Here is a 26364-nt window from a genome sequence, read left to right as displayed (position 1 = left end):
ATCACTGATGGCTCATCAACGGTCATCATAAAATTCAGAGCGAGTTTGAGACCAAACCTTTGCATTGGGCACAGCAGCCGCCTGCCAACTGGCAACCCGCCCGGGCGTAAAGATCGTTAACACCATCGCCTGGGCGTGCAGACACTGTGCTGACAAAACAGGCGTCAGCTGGAATCCAACATGCAGCTGAATGAAGCATGAGCTGAGGGTGGTGCGGGAGAGCAACGAATTATAAACACAGTGAATACATGACTGAACTTCAATAACATTTTACTAGTGTCAAAGATGGTTCACAGATTACGAGCAGCCATCCTGACCTCATAAACGGGTGTCCCCGCTCAACCCCGCTGCAAGACGTAGCGGGGAGGTTTGGAATTTAATCCAGGACTTTAGCGCAAAGTCTAGTGATTAGGAACTTAACGTCCCCGTCTCCTTCCCTTAGCTGTAGAAGAAAATGGAAAGCTGACAACAGCTGTTGGTGTACACAAGTGGTTACCGATCCAAGTAGGTCACGCCCACAGTTGGTTAACTTCGGTGATCTGAGGAGAACTCATGTATTCATGAGGCAAGGGTTTTGGTTATGTAACCTAGTTAAATGTGCAGAATAAACAGAAGCTGCAACAGCTATTTGGCCGCAGCACAAGCAGACACGTGAAGGTCTGTATTTCTCCACAGAAATTTAATGAAATATACTTGAAGAAACACATATGTTATAAACAAGGCTATCAAAAAAGTGGGCATCTAGGTGACAGTCTCAAGAAGGAGGAAGCTGAAGCTCACGTTTCTTGTAAGCTTTCTACATCATACTCAGCATGGAAGAAACATTATTTATTTATTTTGCACTCACATGAAAGAAAATTATGCAGTTTTGCAGCTAACAGTTTTGGTGAGAATTTTACCAAATAATTGCGTATAAGTAGAAGTAATTCGCATTCTGAGTACCTACTGTACTCCTTTTCTCTGAATGATAAGAACTGTCCGACTGTAATCACGTTCTGCTGACACTGTGTTTTGTTGGGAGAACACTTAGAAGATGCTACGCTACGTTTGTCCGTACTGTTGCACGGAACGAGCTTCTTACTAGGTTGGATTGACAGAAGACACTGAAAAAGCTCAGACAAGGGCAGGACTTTTGTGTTAACGTGAAATAGGGGAGAGAATCTCATGGAATGACACGCGAGTTGGGTTGGCAATCATTAAAACAAACGTGTTGCTCTTTGTGGTGAAGTCTTTTAACGAAATTTCAATCATCTGCTTTCTTCTCAGGACACAAAACTATTTTTTGACGCCACCAGATATGGAGGCATTATCTTCACAACAAAATAAGAGAAATCAGAGGCCATACGGAAAGATGTAAGTGTCCGTTTTCCCCGCGCGCTTTTCAGGAGTGGAACAGTAGAGCAATAGTCTGAAGGTGGTTTGATGAACTCTCTGCCAAGCACTTAAGTGTGAGTTGCACAGCGATGATGTAGATGTTGAAGTAGGCTCTAGTGGCAGGAACGGTGAAAGTCTACTATGCCAGCCTACAAATCAAAGCAACGCTGCCGTAATTTCCATCAGACAAGTAACACTTTTGGGTCTTCGCTGTCTGAATTACATGTCATTAGGCGTAGTCTCATTTCGTATTAAGAACAAATACTGACACACCTAATACGACATGTTGGCTGGCGAATCGCTCGGCGGGTTGAGCCTGCGTTGCGATACGTGAGCACTAGCTGTACTTCTTTTCTCTTAAGTCATACCAGCTGCGTAACTCAAATTACGTTCTGCTGAGACTGCCTACGCTACGCTTGTCCGCCCTCTTCTGAAGTAATGTTGCACCCGGCGGGCAAGCCCAATTGGAGTTCCCAAGCCGGCGCCTTCGGTCGGGACTCAGCCTACACGCACCGTGCTAGCCAGCCCGGTTAACAATGAGACCATATGGCAATCGGATTTTTGTATTTTTTTATATTTATGGTACTCGAAATTCAGAACTTAAATATCAATAAAAAAACAGTAAGACGGAACTCTAAAAAATTCTCGAGAAAATAGACTTTGAAGTTCTCCAACCGTCTTTAACATGCTAAAACAAGGTCAATCTCTCTTTACAGGCCGTGTCGCTGTGTCGCAGGATGATCGCCTACCCTGTGTATGACACTGGTTCGATTCCCAGTTATACAAAAATTTTAAACAAAGCTGTATGTGCCATGAACACTTACCTCAAGTGTAAAATTATTGAAGCATAAAAAAGAATTTAATTTGTAATGTTTTGTTTTCGAATTTAAACAGTCGTTTATAAATTATAAGTAATTAAGAATTTATATTTGCAATGAAAACTGGATTTTCGTGTGTGATATGTAATCACTAAATATAAAAGGAAATGTTCTGACTGACTGACTCATCATCGCCCAGTCCAAACTGATAAGGATAGAAAACTTGAAATTTGGAGAGGGTTTTGAGCTTGTACTGTAGGTATAGCTTAGTACGGGATTGTTCAAAACCCCACACTGAGAGGGTGAAATAGAGGATGAAAGGTTTTTCCGAAAACATTTCGCTAATAAGGCAATTTTGAGGCAAGAATTAAGAAAACTGGTATTTGGTTTCTCAGTCAGAAATAAAAAATTATGTGCTTCAACATTTGTTGAAATTCAACCACTGACGGAGTTTTTTTAAGAAAATCATTACTGAAGTACCACTACAGCATTTTTGAAGTAACGTTTGTAAAAACTGGTATTTGTATTCTTGGTTGGTTAAAAAATTCTAGTTGCAGTGTTTTCGGAAATGCAAAAAAAATGGTTCAAATGGCTCTAAGCACTATGGGACTTAACATATGAGGTCATCAGTCCCCTAGACTTAGACGTACTTAAACCTAACTAACCTAAGGACATCACACACATCCATGCCCGAGGCAGGATTCGAACCTGCGACCGTAGCAGCAGCGCGGTTCCGGACTGAAGCGCCTACAACCGCTCGGCCACAGCGGCCGGCTCGGAAATGCAACCTATAAGGGGTTAAAATAGGGGATAAAAGTTTGTATTTATTTCACTATGGAAGCATTTTTGAAACTTAAGTCTCTGAAAATTTGTGTTTGGTTTCTCGGTTGGAAATAAAAATAATACGTGTTTCAGTGTTTTTTGGATATTCAACCTCTAATGGGGGTGAAACAGAGGATGAAAATTTTCATGACAGTAGTTCGTTATATTAAAACATTTACGTAGTTAAATCTATGAAAATTGTTGCTTCATTTCTAACGAGGCATGTATTAGGGGATGAAAGATTCTATGGAAATATCGCCAGAAGCGCTTCGTGGTCAGAAGTACATTCGGAAAAGACCATGCTTCCAATGCCGTAATTAGCGCCAAAAACTCAGAACGTATTGAAATTTGTGAGCAACATAAAATTCTATTAAAGAAATACAAAAAATAACAAAATCAATGCAAATCGTACAGTCTACGCGAGCGAAGCAACGGGCGCTAAAGGCGTGCGTTTCTCATGAAAGTAGCGATTAGATATCTGGTACTTAGCATGATTTGATGAATTATATATTTAATTGACGTAGGTGTTGTAACTGAACGGAAAAAGCAAAAAAATAATGACGGAATGAGACTTGAACCAGCGATTACGTCTCGAGTGCTACTGATTTTTTTCCGTTTTTGTGTATTTTAAACTTCACGGAACTGCTAGTAGAAAATACACTTCTGGCAAAAAATTCGCTCAGCTGGAAATCGAACCTACGACTGTTTCGTGGCATGCGAATATCCTACCTCACAGCCACAAGGGCTATCGAGAAAAATTAGCATATTATAGACTGTCGGAAAACTTCAAAGTCGATTTTCTAGAGAATTTTCGAGAGATGTATCGAACTATTTTGGGCAATTAATATCTGAGTTCTGAACTTCACGTACTGTAGATATAAAAAATCTTATGCCTGTTGTGGTCCCCTTGTGAAGTGGACTAGAACGTGCTGCTAGCGCGTGATGCACGCCTCGGCCTACAGACAAAATTTCGGAGATGGGTTTGTCCTTCAAGACATAGCCGGAACACACCACATTCACATCGGGAACATCTTCCTCTAGAAGGCGGGAATCAGCTCAATGGAATGGCTTGCGGTATACGCCGGAATGAAAGTGATTGAATACCCTTGGAAGCGGTTGGAACTTGGGGTGCATTCCTCCCCACAAGGAGAATGACCTCTGGAAGGCCTTCCTCGAAGAGCGAAGCGCGAGACAGGCTTGATCAGCAACATCTCGAATACTTGCATTCCAAGGAAGGTCCAGACGTGTCACTGTATGGGGTGCAGCAATACAGTACCGAATGGTGATGCCATATTGTCCAAGGGTGGCTGACTATTATCGCCACACCAGAATCAGGATAATTGGAGATTAACGAGTGTTTGTGGCTAGGAAAGATATTAATTGATTTTTATTATAATCCGGTTAATAATTTTGAGTGTGATGTGAGGGCGGTGACAGTACCAATGCTTCACAACCCAACACAACTAAGTAAGCTTTCTAAACCACTGCATGTGAGCCCAGTTAGGTTGGCTATGAGAAATAGTGCTCTCTGCGCTACAACCTTTTACGTAAACCTCTAAGGTGTAAAACAGCGACAGCAAGAGCTCTGCTATATTGCGCCATCAAGACGCGTTTCCGTGGCTGACACAGTCTCCATACCACATGGTCCTACCGTTGGGCACTCTGTTGAAACATCAACTGAGTGCTACAGGCATCAGAAGGGTCGACAATACGAGTAAGTTGCCGGAGATTGCGGTTGGTCGGGAGAGATTGTCGCTTAGTCAGGAGAATGATGTTGTTGCACGCTAGTTGCGACAATCACATCAGTTGGAAGTACGATGGTAACTCGTAAATACGATTGCATCTCGACTACTGACGCCTCCATGCCGCCTTCGAAGTAATCTGCCATGTTCTACCGCTACGTTCCATCATTAATACCTACCTCTCTTGTCATCAATTACATGCTTCACTTCTTCATTTTGTGTCTGATTACCAAGAGTTGTCTACCAGTTCAGTAATTATAGTACTTTTGCCACATATTTCGTGCCTTTTTATCATGTTCTGTCTGTGAACTTGATTATTGCCATGTTTGTAGGTGTTTGTGCAAGTAAACATATTCAACTGAGTCTGTCGTCGATTATTATTTGAGCAGAGTTGTGCTCTCTCCTTTCCTTCTTACTCTATCCACATTAATTGTGAAAATCAAATCACGCCTGAAGTAGCAGATGATCTCGATGCTTTAGGTGCGTTCAGGGTCGGGGCAAGGAGTAGGTTAGTGGGTGCTCCTTTCCCAGCCACACAGCTAGGAACGCGGTTTTACCTTTTCACAGGGTGTTACACAGCAGTAAATTTGTTACACAGCAGTAAATTTTAATTTATACTATGTGCAAAGACGAGCACTTCGGAACAGAATTCCTTTATTTTGCTAATAGTTTTGTTTTTGGTTCAAATGGCTCTGAGCACTATGGGACTTAACATCTGTAGTCATCAGTCCCCTAGAACTTAGAACTACTTAAACCTAACTAACCTAAGGACATCACACACATCCATGCCCGAGGCAGGATTCGAACCTGCGACCGTAGCGGTCACGCGGTTCCAGACTGAAGCACCTAGAACCGCACGGCCACACCGGCCGGCAGTTTGTTTTTATTTCACGGTAAAGATACTACTTTTCAGTTTCATAAGGGCTTATTCTTCCTTGCCCTGCTCCTCTCTAATCCAAGCCCACTGATACATGCGATCACGAGTGGCACCCAGTTGAGAGTATCATCATGTGATAGTCGCTGTCTGTGAAGATAGTACAGCGGGTGGACAAAAATACGGGAACACCAAAAGCACAACACATACCAAGCTTAAAACTGTGTAATAAGACCGTTGGCATTCAGACAGGTTCCAGTCGTCCCGGAATGTATAAACAGTTTTCGAGGGAACCTTATACCCTTCCTCCTGCAAAATAGTTGCAAGTTCAGGTAACGATGACGGAGGTGGGCAGCGACCACGGACCCTTCTTTTGAAGGCAGACCACAAGGGTTCTACAATACTAAAATCTGGCGAGTATGGTGGCAATGGGAGATGTTACAAACCATCTTCGTGCTCACAAAAGCAGTCTAGAGCGATGTGAGCTGTGTGAAGTGTGAACAATGGCCTGTCGTCTTGGAACACAGCGTCACGTAAGGGAACAAACATTGTACCACGGGATCGATATGATCATCCAAAAAGGTCACATAATACTTGACAATAATGCGACCTAGCAAAGTAACCATGGGGCCCATGGAATACCACGAGCCGCGCGGGATTAGCCGAGCGGTCTTGGGCGCTGCAGTCATGGAATGTGCGGCTGGTCCCGGCGGAGGTTCGAGTCCTCCCTCGGGCATGCGCGTGTGTGTTTGTCCTTAGGATAATTTAGGTTAAGTAGTGTGTAAGCTTAGGGACTGATGACCTTAGCAATTAAGTCCTATAAGATTTCACACACATTTGAATATTTTTTTGAATACCACGATATGACAGCCCAAATTGTCACCAAATCGTGTCACGTTTCACTCTTAGGAAGTATACTCGAACTCGGAAACGGTGTGAAACAAGACTCATCCACCAAATTACTTTCTTCCACTGCTGAAAAAAAAAAGTTCAAATGGCTCTAAGCACTATGAGGACGACGGTTCAAACCCGCGTCCGGCCATCCAGATTTAGGTTTTCCGTGATTTCCCTAAAATCGCTTCAGGCAAATGCCGGGATAGTTCCTTTCAAAGGGCACGGCCGGTTTCCTTCACCATCCTTCCCTAACCCGAGCTTGTGCTCCGTCTCTAATGACCTCGTTGTCGACGGGACATTAAACACCAATCTCCTCCTCCTCCTCTTCTAAGCACTATGGGACTTAACATCTGAGGTCATCAGCTCTCTAGACAGAACTACGTAAACCTAACTAACCTAAGGACATCACACGCATCCATGCCCGAGGCAGGATTCGAACCTGCGACCGTAGCAGCCGGGTGGTTCCGGACTGATGCGCCTAGAACCGCTCGGCCACAGCGGCCTGCCCACTGCTGCATTGTCCAAGTTAAATGACTTCGGCACTACGTTTTCCTGTTACGGACATCTGCATCACTGATGAGTGGTTTTGGAATTCCATCTAGCCCTGCAATTCCCTACTTGGCGACCTCTCTTCCTGTGTTTTTCTCTTTGTGTGTGTGTGTGTGTGTGTGTGTGTGTGTGTATGTGCTGAAAGGCCTCGCGAGTGCAACATTCAATTCTACAGTGAGTTTTTTGCTGTCGTCCCTTTATTCTTTGTCACAGTCCTCTTCAAAGACCGCCCGTCCATTACGATCACTCAGCACACACTTCCGTTACTTAGTGGATGATGTTTTTCCGCTTTCCCTGTAGCTAGTATGTGGTGTGAATCTTTGATACGGTGTCTCTTCAAATACTTCGGCTATCGTGATTACGAAAGTACCAGCCATACGAGCACCAACAATTTACTCACATTCGAATTCACTAAGCTCCAACATAATGCTATCACAACTACACAGAACACTGTTATGCCACGACTGACACTTGTAACGTACGAAGGACATGACATAGGTACCACTCGTGATAAAATAAAACAGCGTAACCTGCAGGCTTGGCCAGCATCTGCGTTTATATTGAAGCATGCATTTCTCGCGGTGTTTCAATATTGTTCTCCAATTCCTATAACTGTCTGAATGCTAAGGGAGCCCCCGTGCCCCGACAAAGCGTCTGATACCCTACGATCGTGACTATGCACTATATACACTGAAGAGCCAAGGAAACTGGTATAACTGTCTAACATCGTGTAGGGCTCGCGAGCAGGCAGAAGTGCCGCAACACGGCGTGGCATGGATTCGACTAATGTATGAAGTAGTGCTGGAGGGAACTGACACCATGAATCCTGCAGGGCTGTCCATAACTCCATAAGAGAACGAGGGGGTGGAGATCTCTTCCGAACAGCACGTTGCAAAGTATCCATGATATGCTCAATATTAAAACTTCCTGGCAGATTAAAACTGTGTGCCGGAACGAGACTCGAACTCGGGACCTTTGCCTCTCGCGGGCAACTGTTCTACCAACTGAGCTACCAGGCACGACTCACGCCCCGTCCTCACAGTTTTACTTATGCCAGTACCTCGTCTCCTACCTTCCAAACTTTACAGAAGCACTTGCCCGCGTAAGGCAAAGGTCCCGAGTTCGAGTCTCGGTCCGGCACACAGTGTTAATCTACCAGGAAGTTTCATATCAGCGCACATTCCGCTGCAGAGTGAAAATCTTATTCTGGAAACATCCCCCAGGCTGTGGCGAAGCCAGGTCTCCACAATATCCTTTCTTTCAGGAGTGCTAGTTCTGCATGGTTCGCATGAGAGCTTCTGTAAAGTTTGGAAGGTAGGAGACGAGGTACTGGCAGAAGAAAAGCTGTGAGGACGGGGCGTGAGTCGTGCTTAGGTAGCTCAGTTTGTGAGCACTTGCCCGCGAAAGGCAAAGGTCCCGAATTCGAGTCTCGGTCCGGCGCATAGTTTTAATCTGCCAGGAAGTTTCATATCAGCGCATACTATGCTCAATATTGTTCATGTCTGGGATGTTTGGTGGCCAGTGGAAGTGTTTAAACTCAGAAGAGCGTTTCTGGAGCCACTCTGTAGCAGTTATGGACGAGTGGGATGTCGCATTGTCCCGCTGGAGTTGCCCAAGTCCGTCGGAATGCACAATGGACATGAATGGATGCAAGTGATCAGAGAGGATTCTTATGTACGTGTCATCTGTCAGAGTCGTATCTAGACGTATCAGGAGTCCAATATCACTCCAATGCACATTCCGCACATCATTAAAGAGCCTCCACCAGCTTGAACAGTCCCCTGCTGACATGCAGGGTCCATGGATTCATGAGGTTGTCTTCATACCCGTACATGTCCATACGCTCGATACAATTTGAAACGAGACTCGTCCGACCAAGTAACATGTTTCCAATCATCAACAGTCCAAAGTCGGTATTGACGGGCCCAGGCGAGGCGTAAAGCTTTGTGTCGTGCAGTCATCAAGGGTACACAAGTGGGCCTTCGGCTCCGAAAGCCCATATCGATGATATTTCGTTAACTTTTATCGCACGCTGACACTTGTTGAAGGCCCGGCATTGAAACTGGAGCAATTTCCGGAAGGGGTGCACTTCTGCCACTTTGAACGATTCTCTTCAGTCCTCGTCCGTGCCGTTCTCGTAAGATTTTTTTCTAGCCGTAGCGGTGTCGGAGATTTCATATTTTACGAATCTTTAAAATAGTGCAGTGCTTCAGCAACCGTGAATTGTTCAGAAATTAAGAAATTCAGCCTTCGGTTGCAAGAAAATTTTATTAGTTTACTTAGGTTTCGATGCCAATAATGGTACCTTCTTCAGAACAAAAATTAAATTATTTTGTGGGCCAAACGTTTGCCATGTCACAGAATAAAATTAAAACAGAATAAAGACGCATAGTCATAAGATTATGTCTGTCAAAACTAAAAACATTCAGACTAAAGTTGGAGGAGCTAGGCCGGGCAGGAAATGAGTCCCTTTATTATAGTGCGATTGTACATTGTCTATCTATGTATTTTGTATTGCACTGGTAATGACACCTAGTTGCTAAGGTGTTTCCTAATTTGCCTGTTTTATGTTCAAGATATTTCATGCTTCCCACGTTTGTGTGTTTCCCGTACTAATTTATTAGTTACTGTAGTGGGGCTTCGCCCTCTTATTATAGTATTTGAATGTAAATTTCCATGCCCTGACTTTGTAGCTAGTTCTCAGGTAAATTGTTTAATGTACTGTAGCAATAGGTTGGTTTGTCCTTTTTGTGTACAATTCACGTTTGCGCTAAGTACGAGGGTGAGTCAAATGGAAACCTTAAATATGTAATAACAAATCGAAATTTCGCGCCATTATCCTGTAAGTTGGCAAGCGTGCTACAAACAGCATGCAGAATGGCCTGTAAGTGGCAGCATAGTGCAGATGCACACATGCCATCGCAGTATCAGTATAAAGATGGCCGCCCCACTTGGGACTTGCACCAGGGAAGAACAGCGTTCTGTTATTCTGTCGCAGGTTCGAATCCTGCCTCGGGCATGGATGTTTGTGATGTCCTTAGGTTAGTTAGGTTTAACTAGTTCTAAGTTCTAGGGGACTAATGACCTCAGCAGTTGAGTCCCATAGTGCTCATAGCCATTTTTTTTTTTTGTTATTCTGTTTTTGCGTAGTGAAGGTGTGAAACCTATTGAAATTCATCGACGGATGAAGGTTCAGTACGGTGATGCATGTTTGTCACAGCAGCAAGTCTACGAATGGAGTAGGAAGTTCGCAAATGGTGTGACTTCAGTGGAAGACGCTCCTCGTCCAGGTCAGGCACAACGAGTTGTGACTACACAGAACATTGCAGCAGTTGAAGCCATAGTGAAAGAAAACCTCCGAGTGACACTGAATGACACTGCAGCATGTTTACAGATTAGTCATGGGTCAGCACACCACATTGTGCATGATATGCTCCAGTTTCACAAAGCGTCTGCAAGATGGGTGCCACGGCAGCTGTCTCCTGAAATGAGAGAACGACGTGTTGATGCTTGTGAAGAACTTCTTCGGCGCTTTCAGCGAGAAGGTGATAGCTTCCCTGCAAAAATCGTTACTGGGGACGAAACCTGGGTTCACTTCCACGAACTGGAAACGAAGAGAGCGAGCAAGGAATGGCGCCATTCCCCATTACCAAAACCAAAGAAGTTTCGAACATAACCATCAGCAGGGAAGATTATGCTGACTCTCGTTTGGAACGAAAAAGGCGTCATTTTGGAGCATTACATGCCTAGAGAGACCACAGTCACCAGTGCATCATACACAGATCTCCTAAAAAATCATCTGCGCCCTGCAATCAACTCGAAGCGATGTGGATTGCTGTCAGCAGGTGTCCTTCTGCAACATGACAATGCAAGGCCCCACAGTGCCCGTACAACAGTTGCAACAATCACAGATTTGCATTTTGAGTGTCCTCCTCATCCACCATGCTCACCAGACCTTGCCCTAAGTGATTTCCGTATGTTTGGACCAATCAAAGACGCAATGGGAGGAAAGAAGTTCCGTTCTGATGAAGAGGTACGCCACGCGGAGCATGAGTGGTTGCGCGGACTACCAAAAGAATTTTTTTCTAAAGGAATTTATGCACTTTGTAAGCACTCGAAGACTTGCATTGAGCGTGGAGGAGATTTTGTTGAAAAGTGATACAGCTTTGTACCACTTCTGCACAGTAAATAATATTTTCAAAAATAATTAAGGTTTTCATTTGACTCACCCTCGTAATTTTGAGACAGCTTGTCTCTAGTGCTTGCGCTCGCGCGTGCGCTTGGCCGCTGGCTGATCCTCGCCGCGGAACTGCTCGCGACGCCTAGTTTCAGTGTTGCTTTGTGTGACCCTTCTTCCTGGTTGGCGTAGCTCCGTCTACGTTTGTCTTAATGCGTTTAGTTTTGACAGACATAATCTTATGACTATGCGTCTTTATTCTGTTTTAATTTTATTCTGTGACATGGCCAACGTTTGCCCTCCAAAATAATTCAATTTTTATGAGTACCACGAATTTCTTTATAATGAAATCAGTAGATTGATGATGTACTTCAACGTGTAACATATGTCAGTATGGGTTAATTTATAGGTAAACTAATAAAATTTTGTCTTGCACCTGAAGGATGAATTTCTTAATTTGTGAATAAATGAATGAATTGCGATGCGACTCACCTGTGTCGACGTCCACCCTGAAGAGTCCGTAGTACATGTCGGCGACAATGAGCGTGCCGTCGCTGGCGAACTTGACGCCCGCCGGTCTGCCACACGCCTCTTCATCCCAGGGGCCTTCTGCAACACCAACAGCCACTCCCACTCTTCATAAGGAACTTGTAAAGTTGCACGTACAGAAACAGTTTCAGAGGAAGTTTGTGTCTCAAAGTCAGAAACTAAAAGAACTTGCAGAATTATACTTGACGTCTTAGTAGCAAATAACTCTGAGCGAGCATCATGACAGGAACAGAGATTAGTGACCACGACTGATTTTAGCAAGACTGGATACCGGAACATCCAAAGTCACCAAAAAATAAACGCAAAATGTATCTGCTTAAAAAACCAGATAAAAATCAGCTTTACGCTTTCCTACGGGACAGTCTCCATTCCCTCCAAACTAACTGTGTAGGCGTAAACCAGATGTAACTTAAATTCAGAGAAATAGCATCGACGACAATTGGGGTATTTATAACACTTAAATTGATAAGAAATGGAACTGATTCTGCATGGTACGCAGAACAGGTCCGAAATCAGGTGGAGAAATAACGAAAAAAGCATGCCAAATTTAAAGGAACGCAAAATCTCCAAGATTGGCGATGTTTTACAGTAGCTCCGTATTTAGTGTGGACTTTAATGCGAGATGCTTTTAATACACTACTGACCATTAAAATTGCTACACCACGAAGATGATGTGCACAGAAGCGAAATTTAACCGACAGGAAGAAGATGCTGTGAAATGCAAATGATTAGCTTTTCAGAGCATTCACACAAGGCTGGCGCCGGTGGCGACACCTACAACGTGCTGACATGAGCAAAGTTTCCAACCGATTTATCATACACAAACAGCAGTCGACCGGCGTTGCCTGGTGAAACGTTGTTGTGATGCCTCGTGTAAGGAGGAGAAATGCGTACCATCACGTTTCCGACTTTGATAAAGGTCGGATTGTAGCCTATCGCGGTTGTGGTTTATCGTATCGCGACATTGATGCTCGCGTTGGTCGAGATCCAATGACTGTTAGCATAATATGGAATCGGTGGGTTCAGGAGGGCAATACGGAACGCCGTGCTGGATCCCAACGGCCTCGTATCGCTAGCAGTTGAGATGACAGGCATCTTATCCGCATGGCTGTAACGGATCGTGCAGTCACGTCTCGATCCCCGAGTCAACAGATGCGGACGTTTGCAAGACGACAACCATCTGCACGAACAGTTTGACGACGTTTGCAGCGGCATGGATTATCAGCTCGCAGACCATGGCTGCGGTTACTCTTGACGCTGCATTACAGACAGGAGCGCCTGCGATGGTGTACTCAACGACGAACCTGGGTGAACGAATGGCAAAACGTCATTTTTTCGGATGAATCTCAGGATCTATGCACCCAAATTGTGTGAAAATGTAAAGACATGTCAGTTTTAGTGTAATAGATTTGTCCAATGAATACCAGTTTATCATCTGCATTTCTTCTTGGTGTAGCAATTTTAATGGCCAGTTGCGTAGTTCCCACAATGAAACTATGTCTCGAAATCTGGCAGATCATCCAAAGAAATTTTGGTTCTACCAGCAACGAGATGCAATCAATAAAATCACTGTACAATGGGAATGGTAATGTTAGTGATGACAGTGCCACTAAAGCGGGGATTACTAAATATGATTTTTTCCATATATCTTCACCAAAGAAGACGAAATAAATATTCCAGAATTCGAATCAGGCACACCCTTTAATATGAGAAGCTCAGAAGCAGATATACTCGGTGAAGCGAAGGAACTTAATCATATAATAAAAGCATGTCTTCTGTTCCAGATTCAGAGTATGTTGATATGATAGCTCCATACTTAGCAGTTATAAACATCCCCTTCGCTCGACGAGAGATCTGTACCTAAAGATTGGAAATTTGCACAGGTCATACCAGTATTTAAGGAAGGAAATAGGAGTAAGCCGCTGAATTACAGACCCACATCGATAATGACGATTTGTAGTAGGATTGTGGAACATATACTGTGTTCGAAAATTGTGAATCACCTCGAAGAAAATAATCTATTAACACACATCACAGATTCAGAAAATGTCGATCTTACAAGACACAACTAGCTCTTTACTCTCAAGTAGTAACGTGTGCTATCTATGGGGGCTCTCAAATTGATTCCTTATTTCAAAATTTCCACAAGGCTTTTGGTACTGTTCCCCACAAGTGACTCGTAATTAAATTACATGCTTATGGAATATCGACTCATTATGCCACTGGATTCGTGATTTGCTGTCAGAAAGGTCACAGTTCGCAGTAATTGATGGAAATTCATCGATTAGAACAGAAACCATATCTGGCGCTCCCCAAGCCGTGTTACGACTTTTTGCTGTTTCAAATCTGTATAATGACTTAGGAGATAATCTGAGCAGCCCTCTTGCAGTGTTTGCAGATGATACTGTTATTTATCGTTTAGCACTGTCATCAGAAGATCAAAAACAATAGCAAAATGATTTAGACAAGATATCTGTATGGTGTCAACAGGGGCAATTGACTGCAAATAATGAAAAGTGCAGGGTCGTCAACGTGAGTACTAAAAGGAACTCGGTAAATTACAGAACATGATAAATCACACAAATCCATAGGTTGTCCTTTCAATTAAATACTTAGGAATTGGAATTAGAGAAAACTTAAATTACAACAAATGAAGCTGCGGCGCTGCAGTGGCGGAATTTCAGAACGGTGCTTGCTTCAAAAACACCTCTCGTATTTGTTGGCACCCGAAGAAGGATCTTTAGCCTTCGTCACCGGCCGGGTAATTAATAAAAAATTTACTAGCAACTGAAGCGGGCGCTTATTCTATTGATATACTCCTCAGTTGCGGATGTTCGCCTGATCAAATACTTTGCATCCAGATTTAACTTTTTCTTGTTTTCCCTAACCGCTAAGGCAGTCGTAACCAAACATTTTTGCTTAAGATCCGATATTGACGTTCTAGGGTGACACTGCTAGCCACATACGAAGGGGTGTAAAGTGGCCACTCAAAGAGAATTTCAGTTTCCATCAAACTACAGTAACCGATAGAATCTTACCATTCACACATTTTGAATCAACATATTATATGGTATCATAGCAAATGTGTTTCAGCGAAAAAGAAAATAATGTATGCATTTTTCTGGAGGCTTACGAAGTGACCAGTTTTTAATACGTAAGTGGGCACTGTGGCCAGTGCCTTCGCAACAGAATCATATGTTTGTTTTCTTTATTGCTGGGTACATTTTCTATGCCTCTTCACGCCCTAGTATATGAAAGAATACGAAATGGTTGCTGCAGCAGACCGTTTTCAATCTCACTTTTGGTTTTGACCATATCCAGGGTGAGCCACTTAACCATTTCAACGCAAATATCTCTAGAACAAAAATAGATACTGAAAATCGACTTTCACTGGTACGATTGTAAGTCAGTGGGCTCGTGAAACTAAATACTGTGAGACATTCTAAAACGTAAGCAAATGTTTTTTTAATGGACACCCCTTATTATTTCTTACGCAATGAATAACATAAAAAATCACGAAAAGAATGGTATTGTTGCATCACAATACGTCAATTACATGCTGAGAAATTGCAAAGCGAAACGCACTGCTAGAGCACTTTTCGAGATGCAAGTGTGCAGCTCACTTTGCTCATAATCGCGATGTGATTGACGTATGTAATCTTATTTTTACTGTTGTCAAGAGGGCCGAAAGTAATAATAGGGTTTACTGCCACAAACATTGATATGGGGGGATCACGCCTGCATCCAGGGACGTGCAATAGCGGCGCGTTTCGTTTGTTTCAAGCGTCAACTTCGCTTTGCAGTTTCTCGGGATGTAATTGACCTATTGCGATTGCTTACGTTTTAGAATGTCTCGCAGTATTTACTTTCATGAGCTCCTGCCTTACACTCATAGCCGCGAAAGTCGTTTTTCAATATGTAGAGACGGTTTTAAATAATATAACTTAATTAATTCGAAGTCTTCACAAAGAAATGGAAAGGCGGATGATACGGTTTAGTTAGGTTTAAGTAGTTCTAAGTTCTAGGGGACCGATGACCTCAGATTTAAGTCCCATAGTGCTCAGAGCCGTTTGATACGCTTTAGAAGTCAATTTAGGCTGTTATTATGCGTGGTTTTTTGGAAGTAAATAAATGAGTGAACACATTGGCCATTTTTCCCGACGACCACTTTTCCCGATCTGACGCAATGTCAGCATTAGTGATCCACACAAGGAACTATCAGACTGAAGTAAATAACAAGAGACTACATTTGTAGGCCAAAACACGTTGTTGAAACATTGATATGGTAGAAAATTATTACTCTACATACAAGATAAGACAACTAAAAACAAAAACTTATTTACTAAAGAAATAACGCAACAACCTTCTTTTGTCAAGCTTAGTGACAACAATGGCGATGTACGTATTAGAGCTAGTCTGACCACTCTTCGGCAGGCAAAAAAAACAGGCAATGGCCACTTTTCCTGTCCTGGCCGCTTTACCACACCTTCACCTACTGTTCTTACTATTAATTGGTAACCTCCATAAATTAGTATGTCATATTAATTAGTAACAGTAACTGCGATACGGCACACGATCGCAAATGTTTACTAAAATGTTTTGAATGACTTTTGCTTTTAGTGATTTAATTGTATTACAACATGCTTAATGTGGATGGATGTTACTTGTTAGAAACATACACCACATTTGAAGACGACCATCTCTGTAATGTACATTCACGAATCTAAGTTTCTTCCCTTTGACATTTTGAACACAGCAGCTGATCATTGCTAATTGCCCGTCCTCGTGAGTTGTAAGTATTAGAAGACAAACAATAAAATACAATATTCTCCCTCTCGCTTCTACTAACCCTGCAATGCCCGGGTTACATACCACTCTGCCCCTGACGTAAGCCTCAAACGATACTTAGTTCACTGTGGAATTGACCAACGTCAGTTAAAATTATCTAAAAATATTACGGTATCTTTTTTGTTTGTTACTAAGCAAAAAAATACATTCTTGAGAAGCTCTTAACCTTAGGTGCCATTTTTGGATTAGACTGTTAATTGCGGCCGGCCTGTGTGGACGAGCGGATCTAGGTGCTACAGTCTCGAAAGGCGAGACCGCTACGGTCGCAGGTTCGAATCCTGCCTCGGGCATGGATGTGTGTGATGTCCTTAGGTTAGTTAGGTTTAAGTAGTTCTAAGTTCCAGGGGACTGATGACCTCAGAAGTTAAGTCCCATAGTGCTCAGAGCCATTTGTCAATTGCGTGATGTATATTACATCAAAAAAAGTTTTGCATCACCCTAGTTCCCAGAAGTCCTGAAGAAAGCCGTTGACTGTGGGTATTGTATCACAGACACAGTCCCTATGACTGTTCAGAGATGTCACTAAACCCGCCCAAAGATGTAAACAACCATGCATGAGCAGCGCCTATTAGACGGAGGGGGTCCGACAACCGATCAGTTCCAGTTATTCCACCAGCAAGGAGGTACACGGCTCGTGTTGTCTGTTGTTCAACCATGCGTAGGAGGTCAATGCCGCGGTTCGATCGCGTCCGCATTATTACTTTGTTCCAGGAAGGGCTCTCAACAAGGGAAGTGTCCAGGCGTCTCGCAGTGAACCAAAGCGATGTTGTTCGGACATGGAAGAGATACAGAGAGACAGGAACTGTCGATGAGATGCCTCACTCAGGCCGCCCAAGGGCTACTACTGCAGTGGATGGCCGGTACCTACGGATTATAGCTCGGAGGAACCCTGACATCAACGCCACCATGTTGAATAATGCTCTTCGTGCAGACACAGGACGTCGTGTTACGACTCAAACTGTGCGTAATAGGCTGCATGATGCGCAGCTTCACTTCCGACGTCCATGGCGGGGTCCATTTTTAAAACCACGCCACCATGCAGCGCGGTACAGATGGGCCTAACAACATGCGGAATGGACCGCTCACGATTGGCAACACGTTCTCTTCACCGATGAGTGTCGCATATGCCTTCAACCAGAGAAACGTCGAAGACGTGTTTGGAGGCAACCCGGTCAGGCCTTACACACACTGTCCAGCGAGGGCAGCAAGGCGGAGCCTCCCTGCTGTTTTGGGGTGGCATTACGTGAGGACGACATACGCCGCTGGTGGTCATGGAAGGCGCTGTAACGGCTGTACGATACGTGAATGTCGTCCTCCGACCGATAGTGCAACCATATCGGCAGCATATTGGCGAGGCATTCATCTTCATGACGACAATTTGCGCCCCAATCGTGCACATCTCGTGAATGACTCCCTTCAGGATAACGACATCACTCGACTAGAGTGGCCAGCATGTTCTCCAGACATGAACCCTATCGACATGGCTGGGGTAGATTGAAAAGGGCTGTTTATGGACGACGTACCCAGCAACCACTCTGAGGGATCTGCGCCGAATCGCCGTTGAGGAGTGGGACAATCTGGACCAACAGTGCCTTGATGAACTTGTGGATAGTATGCCACGACGAATACAGGCATGCATCAATGCAAGAGGACGTGCTACTGGGTATTTGAGGTACCGGTGTGTACAGAAATCTGGACCACCACTTGTGAAGGTCTCACTGTACGGTGGTACAACATTCAATGTGTGGTTTTCATGAGCAATAAGAAGGCCAGAAATGATGTTTATGTTGATCTCTATTCCAATTTACTGTACAGGTTCCGGAACTCTCGGAATCGATATGATGCAAAACATTTTTTGATGTGTGTATTATACAATACGCCGGGCTCCGGGCTGCACGAACAATCTGAGGCGAATGCTGGGATGGCTCCTTTGAAAGAGAACGGCTGTTTTCCTTCTCTCCCTCTCTCTCTCTCTTTTCCTTCCCTTCCACCCCCCCCCCCCAACCCCCCCTTCCCCATCCACCAGATCAGAGCTTGTGTTCCCTCTCTAACGACTTCGTCATTAACGGAACTTTCGTTAATGGTGTGTTTAATGTGTGTCCTTGCTACGTGCATGTGTCGGATGTACTGACCGCAGGACCTGCCGAACTTGGCGACGGAGGTGACCTGGTCGGTGAGCGGGTCTATGCGCACGACGTGGCCGCCGTTGAGGCCCGTGTAGAGCTGACCCTGGCGCTCGGCCAGCGACTCGGGGCCCGACACCAGACCGTCCAGCAGCCGCGAGGCGCCGCACAGCCGCGCGTTCCGCGACAGACCGCCCTCCAGCGGCAGGTGAGGCGGGGGCCTATAAAACAGAGACATCCAAAAATTATATGCTGAGCGGAAGCCTGAAACGCACATTGCACTGCGGTGACAAACGTCTTGGGATAGGAATATGCACATGTAGAGATGGCGGTAGTGTCGTCTTCACACTGGCGGAGCTCTCATATGTACTCAAGCGAATCATCTGAAAAGGTTTCCGACATCATTATGGCCACACGACGAGAATTAACGGAGCGCGGAATGGTATTTGTGTAAGTAGGCTATTTAGGTATTTATGTTGGTAACGCCACGTAGTGCACTGTATCACTGACTGTGCTGTGTGCAATCTGAGGCTCAGACAACAGTGGTGGATGTGGGGAGAGAGATGGCAGAATTTTGAGAGCGGACGACCTGGACGTGTGTCCGTCACAAAAACGAAATTTGTAATACTGGATGTCGTGAACTGATATATATACAGGGTGTTACAAAAAGGTACCGCCAAACTTTCAGCAAACATTCCTCACACACAAATAAAGAAAAGATGTTATGTGGACATGTGTCCGGAAACGCTTAATTTCCATGTTAGAGCTCATTTTAGTTTCGTCAGTACGTACTGCACTTCCTCGATTTACCGCCAGTTGGCCCAATTGAAGGAAGGTAATGTTGACTTCGGTGCTTGTGTTGACATGCGACTCATTGCTGTACAGTACTAGCATCAAGCGCATCAGTACGTAGCATCAACAGGTTAGTGTTCACCACGAACGTGGTTTGGCAGTCAGTGCAATGTTTACAAATGCGGAGTTGGCAGATGCCCATTTGATGTATGGATTAGCACGGGAAAATAGCCGTGGCGCGGTACGTTTGTATCGAGACAGATTTCCAGAACGAAGGTGTCCCGACAGGAAGACGTTCGAAGCAATTGATCGGCGTCTTAGGGAGCACGGAACATTCCAGCTTATGACTCGTGACTGGGGAAGACCTAGAAGGACGAGGACACCTGCAATGGACGAGGCAATTCTTCGTGCAGTTGACGATAACCCTAATGTCAGCGTCAGAGAAGTTGCTGCTGTATAAGGTGACGTTGACCACGTCACTGTATGGAGAGTGCTACGGGAGAACCAGTTGTTTCCGTACCATGTACACGTGTGCAGGCACTATCAGCAGCTGGTTGGCCTCCACGGTTACACTTCTGCGAATGGTTCATCCAACAATGTGTCAATTCTCATTTCAGTGCAAATGTTCTCTTTACGGATGAGGCTTCATTCCAACGTGATCAAATTGTAAATTTTCACAATCAACATGTGTGGGCTGACGAGAATCCGCACGCAATTGTGTAATCACGTCATCAACACAGATTTTCTGTTAACGTTTGGACGGGTATTGTTGGCGATGTCTTGATTGGGCCCCATGTTCTTCCACCTACGCTCAATGGAGCACGTTATCATGATTTCATACGGGATACTCTACCTGTGCTGCTAGAACATGTACCTTTACAAGTACGACACAACATGTGGTTCATGCACGATAGAGCTCCTGCACATTTTAGTCGAAGTGTTCGTACGCTTCTCAACAACAGATTCGGTGACCGATGGATTGGTAGAGGCGGACCAATTCCGTGGCCTCCACGCTCTCCTGACCTCAACCCTCTTGACTTTCATTTATGGGGGCATTTGAAAGCTCTTGTCTACGCAACCCCGGTACCAAACGTAGAGACTCTTCGTGCTCGTATTGTGGACGGCTGTGATACATTACGCCATTCTCCAGGGCTGCATGAACGCATCAGGGATTCCATGCGACGGAGGGTGGATGCGTGTATCCTCGCTAACGGAGGACGTTTTGAACATTTCCTGTAACAAAGTGTTTGAAGTCACGCTGGTACGTGCTGGTACGTTCTGTTGCTGTGTGTTTCCATTCCATGATTAATGTGATTTGAAGAGAAGTAATAAAATGAGCTCTGACATGGAAAGTAAGCGTTTCCGGACACATGTCCACGTAACATATTTTCTTTCTTTGTGTGTGAGGAATGTTTCCTGAAAGTTTGGCCGTACCTTTTTGTAACACCCTATATATATATATAGGGCGGGGTCAGGGATTTTCTCTGCCTCGTGATGACTGGGTGTTGTGTGATGTCCTTAGGTTAGTTAGGTTTAAGTAGTTCTGAGTTCTACGGGACTGATGACCATAGACGTTAAGTCCCATAGTGCTCAGAGCCATTTGAACCATTTATTTATATATAGGGTGTTACCTTTATATATATATATATAGGGTGTTACAAAAAGGTATATGTGTGGATGGATGGATATATATATATATATATATATATATATATATATATATATATATATATGTGTGTGTGTGTGTGTGTGTGTGTGTGTGTGTATACCTGTCCTTTTTTTCCCCCTAAGGTAAGTCTTTCCGCTCCCGGGATTGGAATGACTCCTTACCCTCTCCCTTAAAACCCCATCCTTTCATCTTTCCGTCTCCTTCGCTTTTTCCTGACGAAGCAACCGTGGGTTGCGTAAGCTTGAAATTTTGTGTGTGTGCTTGTGTGTTTTTTTATTGTGCCTATCTACCAGTGCTTTCCCGTTTGGTAAGTCATGGAATCTTTGTTTTTAGTATATTTTACCCATGTGGAATGTTTCTTTCTATTATATATATATATATATATATATATATATATATATATATATATATATATATATATATATTAAGGTAAATACATTGTTTGTTCTCTATCAAAATCTTTCATTTGCTAACTATGCCTATCAATAGTTAGTGCCTTCAGTAGTTAGAATCTTCTATTTAGCTGGCAGTATTGGCGCTCGCTGTATTGCAATAGTTCGAGTAACGAAGATTTTTGTGAGGTGAGTGATTCATGAAAGGTATAGGTTATTGTTAGTCAGGGCCATTCTTTTGTAGGGATTATTGAAAGTCAGATTTCGTTGCGCTAAAAATATTGTGTCAGTTTAGTGTTGATCAGAATAAGTAAAGAGAGAAATGTCTGAGTACGTTCAGTCTTGCTCAGCTGTTTGAAAATCAAATGACGTAAGAGGTTTACTAGCACGGTCATTTATAAATTTTCAAAGGGGACGTTACATTTGGAGCTAAACATATGGGACATTCCATTTCGGATAACGTTAGGGAATTCAATATTCCGAGATCCACTGTGTTAAGAGTGTGTCGAGAATTCCAAATTTCAGGTATTGCCTCTCACCACGGACAACGCAGTGGCCGACGGCCTTCACTTAACGATCGAGAACAGCTGCGTTTGCGTAGATTTGTCAGTGCTTACATACAAGCAACACTAGGTGAAATAACTCCAGAAAACAATGTGGGACGTATGACGAACGTCTCCATTAGGACACTGCGGGGAAATTTGGCGTTAATGGGATACGCCAGCTGACGACCGACGCGAGGGTCTTTGCTAACAGCACAACATCTGCTGCAGCGCCTATCCTGGACTCGCATCCGTATCAGTTGGACCCTAGACGAAAGGAAAACCGTGGCGTGGTCGGATGAGTCGCGATTTCATTAGTAAGAGCTGATGGTAGGGTTCGAGTGTGGCGCAGACCCCACGAAGCTACGGATCGAAGTAGTCAAGATGGCACTGCACAAGCTTGTGGTGGCTCCATAATGGTGTGTGCTATGTTTAAATGGAACGGACTGGGTCCTTTGTTACAACTGAACTGTCATTGACTGGAAATGGTTATGGTCCACTACATGTGGAAATTTGCAACCATTCAAAGACGGTATTTTTAAGAATTACAATGCGCCATGTCACTGGGCCACAATTGTTTGTGGTTTGAACTACTTTCTGGACAATTCGAGCGAATGAGTTGCCCACCCAATTCGGCCAACGTGAATTCTATCGAACGTTTATGGGGCAAAAGGAAGAGGATTTCTGTTCAGATGAGTTTGCGATTGCAAAAAAAAAAAAAAAGTCAAACAGGGGTAATGTAGGAGTAGGCATAGAAATGTTTGAGAAAACAGGAATGCATGTAAGCTTCTATGAACAACATAGTAGTGAAGATAGCACCCTGTCTTCAGGCCACAAGTGGTCTACCGGGACCATCCGACCGCCATGTCATCCTCAGGGAAGATGCGGATAGAAGGGGCGTGGGGTCGGCACACTGCTCTCCCGGTCGTTATGATGGTGTTCATGACCGAAGCCGCTACTGTTCGGTCGAGTAGCTTCTCAATTGGCATCACGAGGCTGAGTGCACCCCGAAAAATGGCAACAGCGCATGGATGGTCACCCATCCAAGTGCCGACCACGCCCGACAGCGCTTAACTTCGGTGATTTCACGGGAACCAGTGTAGTCACTGCGGCAAGGCCGCTGCCCAGTGAAGATAGACGCCAAGGCAACACTCAACACAATAGTAAAAGATTATACGCCATCTAGCTCCGCTGATGAAGAGACTGAAACAATGTTTGATGAGATAGGGGAAATTATTCAGATAGTTAAGGGAGACGAAAATGTAATTGTTAAAGGAGACTGAAACTCGGTTGCAGGAAAATTAAGAGAACGAAAAATATTGTGAGAACATGGACTGGAGGAAAGGAATGAAAGCGGAAGACGCCTGGAAGAAGTATGCACAGAACATAACTTAATCAACGGCAACATAGTCAAAAGACTGACACGAATTATTCACAGAACAATGAAAAAACTGGTAGGAGCCGACCTCGGGGAAGTTCAGTTTGGATTCCGAAGAAATGTAAGATCATACGAGGCAACGCTGACCCTATGACTTACCTTAGGAGATAGATTAAAGATAGGTAAGCCCACGTTTATAGCAGTTACAGACTTAGAGAAAACTTTTGGCAATGGCGACTGCAATACACTCTTTGAAATTCTGAAGGAAACACGTATAAAAAATAGAGAGCGAAACGCAAGTTAAAAAAGGAACTTATACGAGAATAGATCGAATACGCCTAATCTCTGAAAGGCAGCTGAAGACTCTCTCTTCCGTGATCTCTGCCGGCCGGAGTGGCCGAGCGGTTCTAGGCGCTTCAGTCTGGAACCGCGTGACCGCTACGGTCGCAGGTTCGAATCCTGCCTCGGGCATGGATGTGTGTGATGTCCTTAGGTTAGTTAGGTTTAAGTAGTTCTAAGTTCTAGGGGACTGATGACCTCAGAAGTTAAGTCCCATAGTGCTCAGAGCCATTTGAACCATTTGAACCTTCATCTCTGGCAATGTTTTATTTATGTGAAAAGTGCCAAGTGGCACTGTGGCTCGGAGTCCATGTTAAAACTTTATCCCACCCCATAATCAGCGGTTAAGTAATTTAGAAAGGCAACAGAATTCCATCTCCAGTAGTAGCACCTAGCGTAGTCAGCAGGAGATCTCGGGTTCGAATCCCGGTCCTGTACACATTTTCGCTCATCGCCGCTGATTTCGCTTAATGTCCCGCTGCAGCTGATAGCAGTTATCTCCCTTCAGTTTACATACAGAATGGAAAGAAGCCACCGAATAGAAGATCCGGTGAATAGGAGGGCTGAGGAATCACAAACATGTCATTTCTTGCATAAAAATTCATCGATGGAGGTTGTCGTGAGACATGGTGAGCTATCGTGGTGCAGAATCCAAGCGCGTAAAAGCCTGGTGGCACAAGTACCACCCCTTTTACTGAGTCTGTCAAGGACTTCGCGATAAAAATTCAGATTGGCAGGTTGTCCTAGAGACTCAAATTATTTGTGAGTGAACCCTGACTTTAAAAAAAGTTGTTTGATTTTAAATTTGCTCATCCCTGTTTCCTTGGGATGGGGAGAGTTTGTAGTGTCCCAGTCCCATCTTCGGTATTTTGTCTCGGGGTCGTGCTCGAAAACGCAGTTGAGGGAGTTTGGCTCTCTCTGAAGGCGGTCCAGAAGATCAAGCAATACCCTCCGATTATTCTTCAGCTCAATAGTGAATTTATTTGAAACAATATTTGCACATGCTTTCCACATATCCAAATCCCGTTTTAAAAGTTGATAGATGCCAAACTTGTTCAAATTTAACTCACTACTGTTCATCGTGACCGACAACCGACAATCTGACTTCACAGTACACTCCACTGTATCATTCTGTTCTCGTTGGGTTACACAGCATTAAGAATATGTTGTGTGAATTTTTAGTTTTGACAAAGAGATAACATCCGTCAGCGACTTCGCTCTTTCCACATTGTCACTCGTTCTTTACAAAGACAGACATAATGTCTTATGGGATAACAGCAATCAGTGATTTTATAATGTTACTTAAAATCCGTCTTGATTACAATTTTTTTTATTCATATGACCGGTTTCGGTTCATACAATAATGATACTAATTTACTATTTCACGGAAGCAAATCTTTTTCATCCTATCTAATCAACATCAAATGTACCAGAACGTACCTGATATTTCAGTTACAGGAGTAACCCGTCCAAATGCAGCAACTTTCACATGCTACGTCACATAAAATTGGTTGGCAGATTGCACGTCATTTATATTAATTACAACACTATTACCGACAGGTGGCGTCTGGTACATTTGTTACATTCCATTTGCACATACTGTATTCAGTAGATTTTTTTAATTTTATGTTAAAAATACTTAATTAAAATATGTAGATGTCAAGGTTAAAATCTGTACCCATCAGAATTAAAAACAGTAAAATTATCATTTTTATACGATCTAAAAAACATAGGGCGATTTATATATCTATGGTGCTAGTGTGAACTTGTTTTCCTCTACGGTCTGCTTCCGTGGTTCCCGCCATTTCGGAGTTGTGCCACGGTCTGCTCAGTCGTCTGATGTCCATCGCCGCGGGCAAGAGGGCCGCACAGGAGGGCCCCGTCAACGACGCCAGGCGCTGCACGTGTCTTCCGGCTTCTCCACCGCGCACCATCTCTCATCCCTCGGCCTGGATCTCCACACGCAACAGTTGTCATCTTAGTAGGTCGTCATAAATGCTAAAATAGGAGCTATGATTGAATTCGCTTTGCTCGCTGAGAATTAAATCCGGATCTTTATTTTTGTGGTTGTATATTTCAATTTCTTCCAAAATGTTAAGAAAGCCTCCCTTATGAGCTCTATGCAGGATGTCTAAATTGTGTTCAATGTTCGTGACTGAGTGCTTTGTCGCAGCCATATGCGCCCCAAAAGCTGTTTTGTTTTGAGAGCAGGTGTGCTCCCTGAATCTCGTTTCAAAGTTCCTACCAGTCTGCCCTATATATTATTTACAGCAGTCATTACATTTGATCTTATATACACCTGAATCCTGAAATTTATTCCTACTATTACATATTCTATGCCGTAGCTTCAATTTTAACGTGTTATTTGTTCGGAACCCTATTTTAACGTCGGATTTACGAAAGCATCTTTCAATTTTATCTGTAATTCTTCCATTGTAAGTGAGAGTTACATATTTTTTCATGTTGTTCCTCTTAACTGCGA

General features: G+C 43.8%; 1 protein-coding gene across 1 annotated transcript in view; it reads right to left on the bottom strand.

Moving 5' to 3' along the window:
* LOC126481135 (adipocyte plasma membrane-associated protein Hemomucin-like) overlaps positions 1 to 26364 on the bottom strand; it is a 231047-nt gene that overhangs the window by 87260 nt on the left and 117423 nt on the right. Inside the window, exons 3-4 of the mRNA XM_050104685.1 lie at positions 18780 to 18991; positions 11743 to 11859 (exon numbers count right to left, since the gene is read on the bottom strand). Of these exons, the coding sequence (XP_049960642.1) occupies positions 11743 to 11859; positions 18780 to 18991 (329 nt within the window). The remainder of the gene's footprint in view (positions 1 to 11742; positions 11860 to 18779; positions 18992 to 26364) is intronic.

Source organism: Schistocerca serialis, chromosome 5, assembly GCF_023864345.2.
Source record: "Schistocerca serialis cubense isolate TAMUIC-IGC-003099 chromosome 5, iqSchSeri2.2, whole genome shotgun sequence".
Lineage (NCBI taxonomy): Eukaryota > Metazoa > Arthropoda > Insecta > Orthoptera > Acrididae > Schistocerca > Schistocerca serialis.
This window is presented reverse-complemented; position numbering and strand designations above follow the sequence as displayed.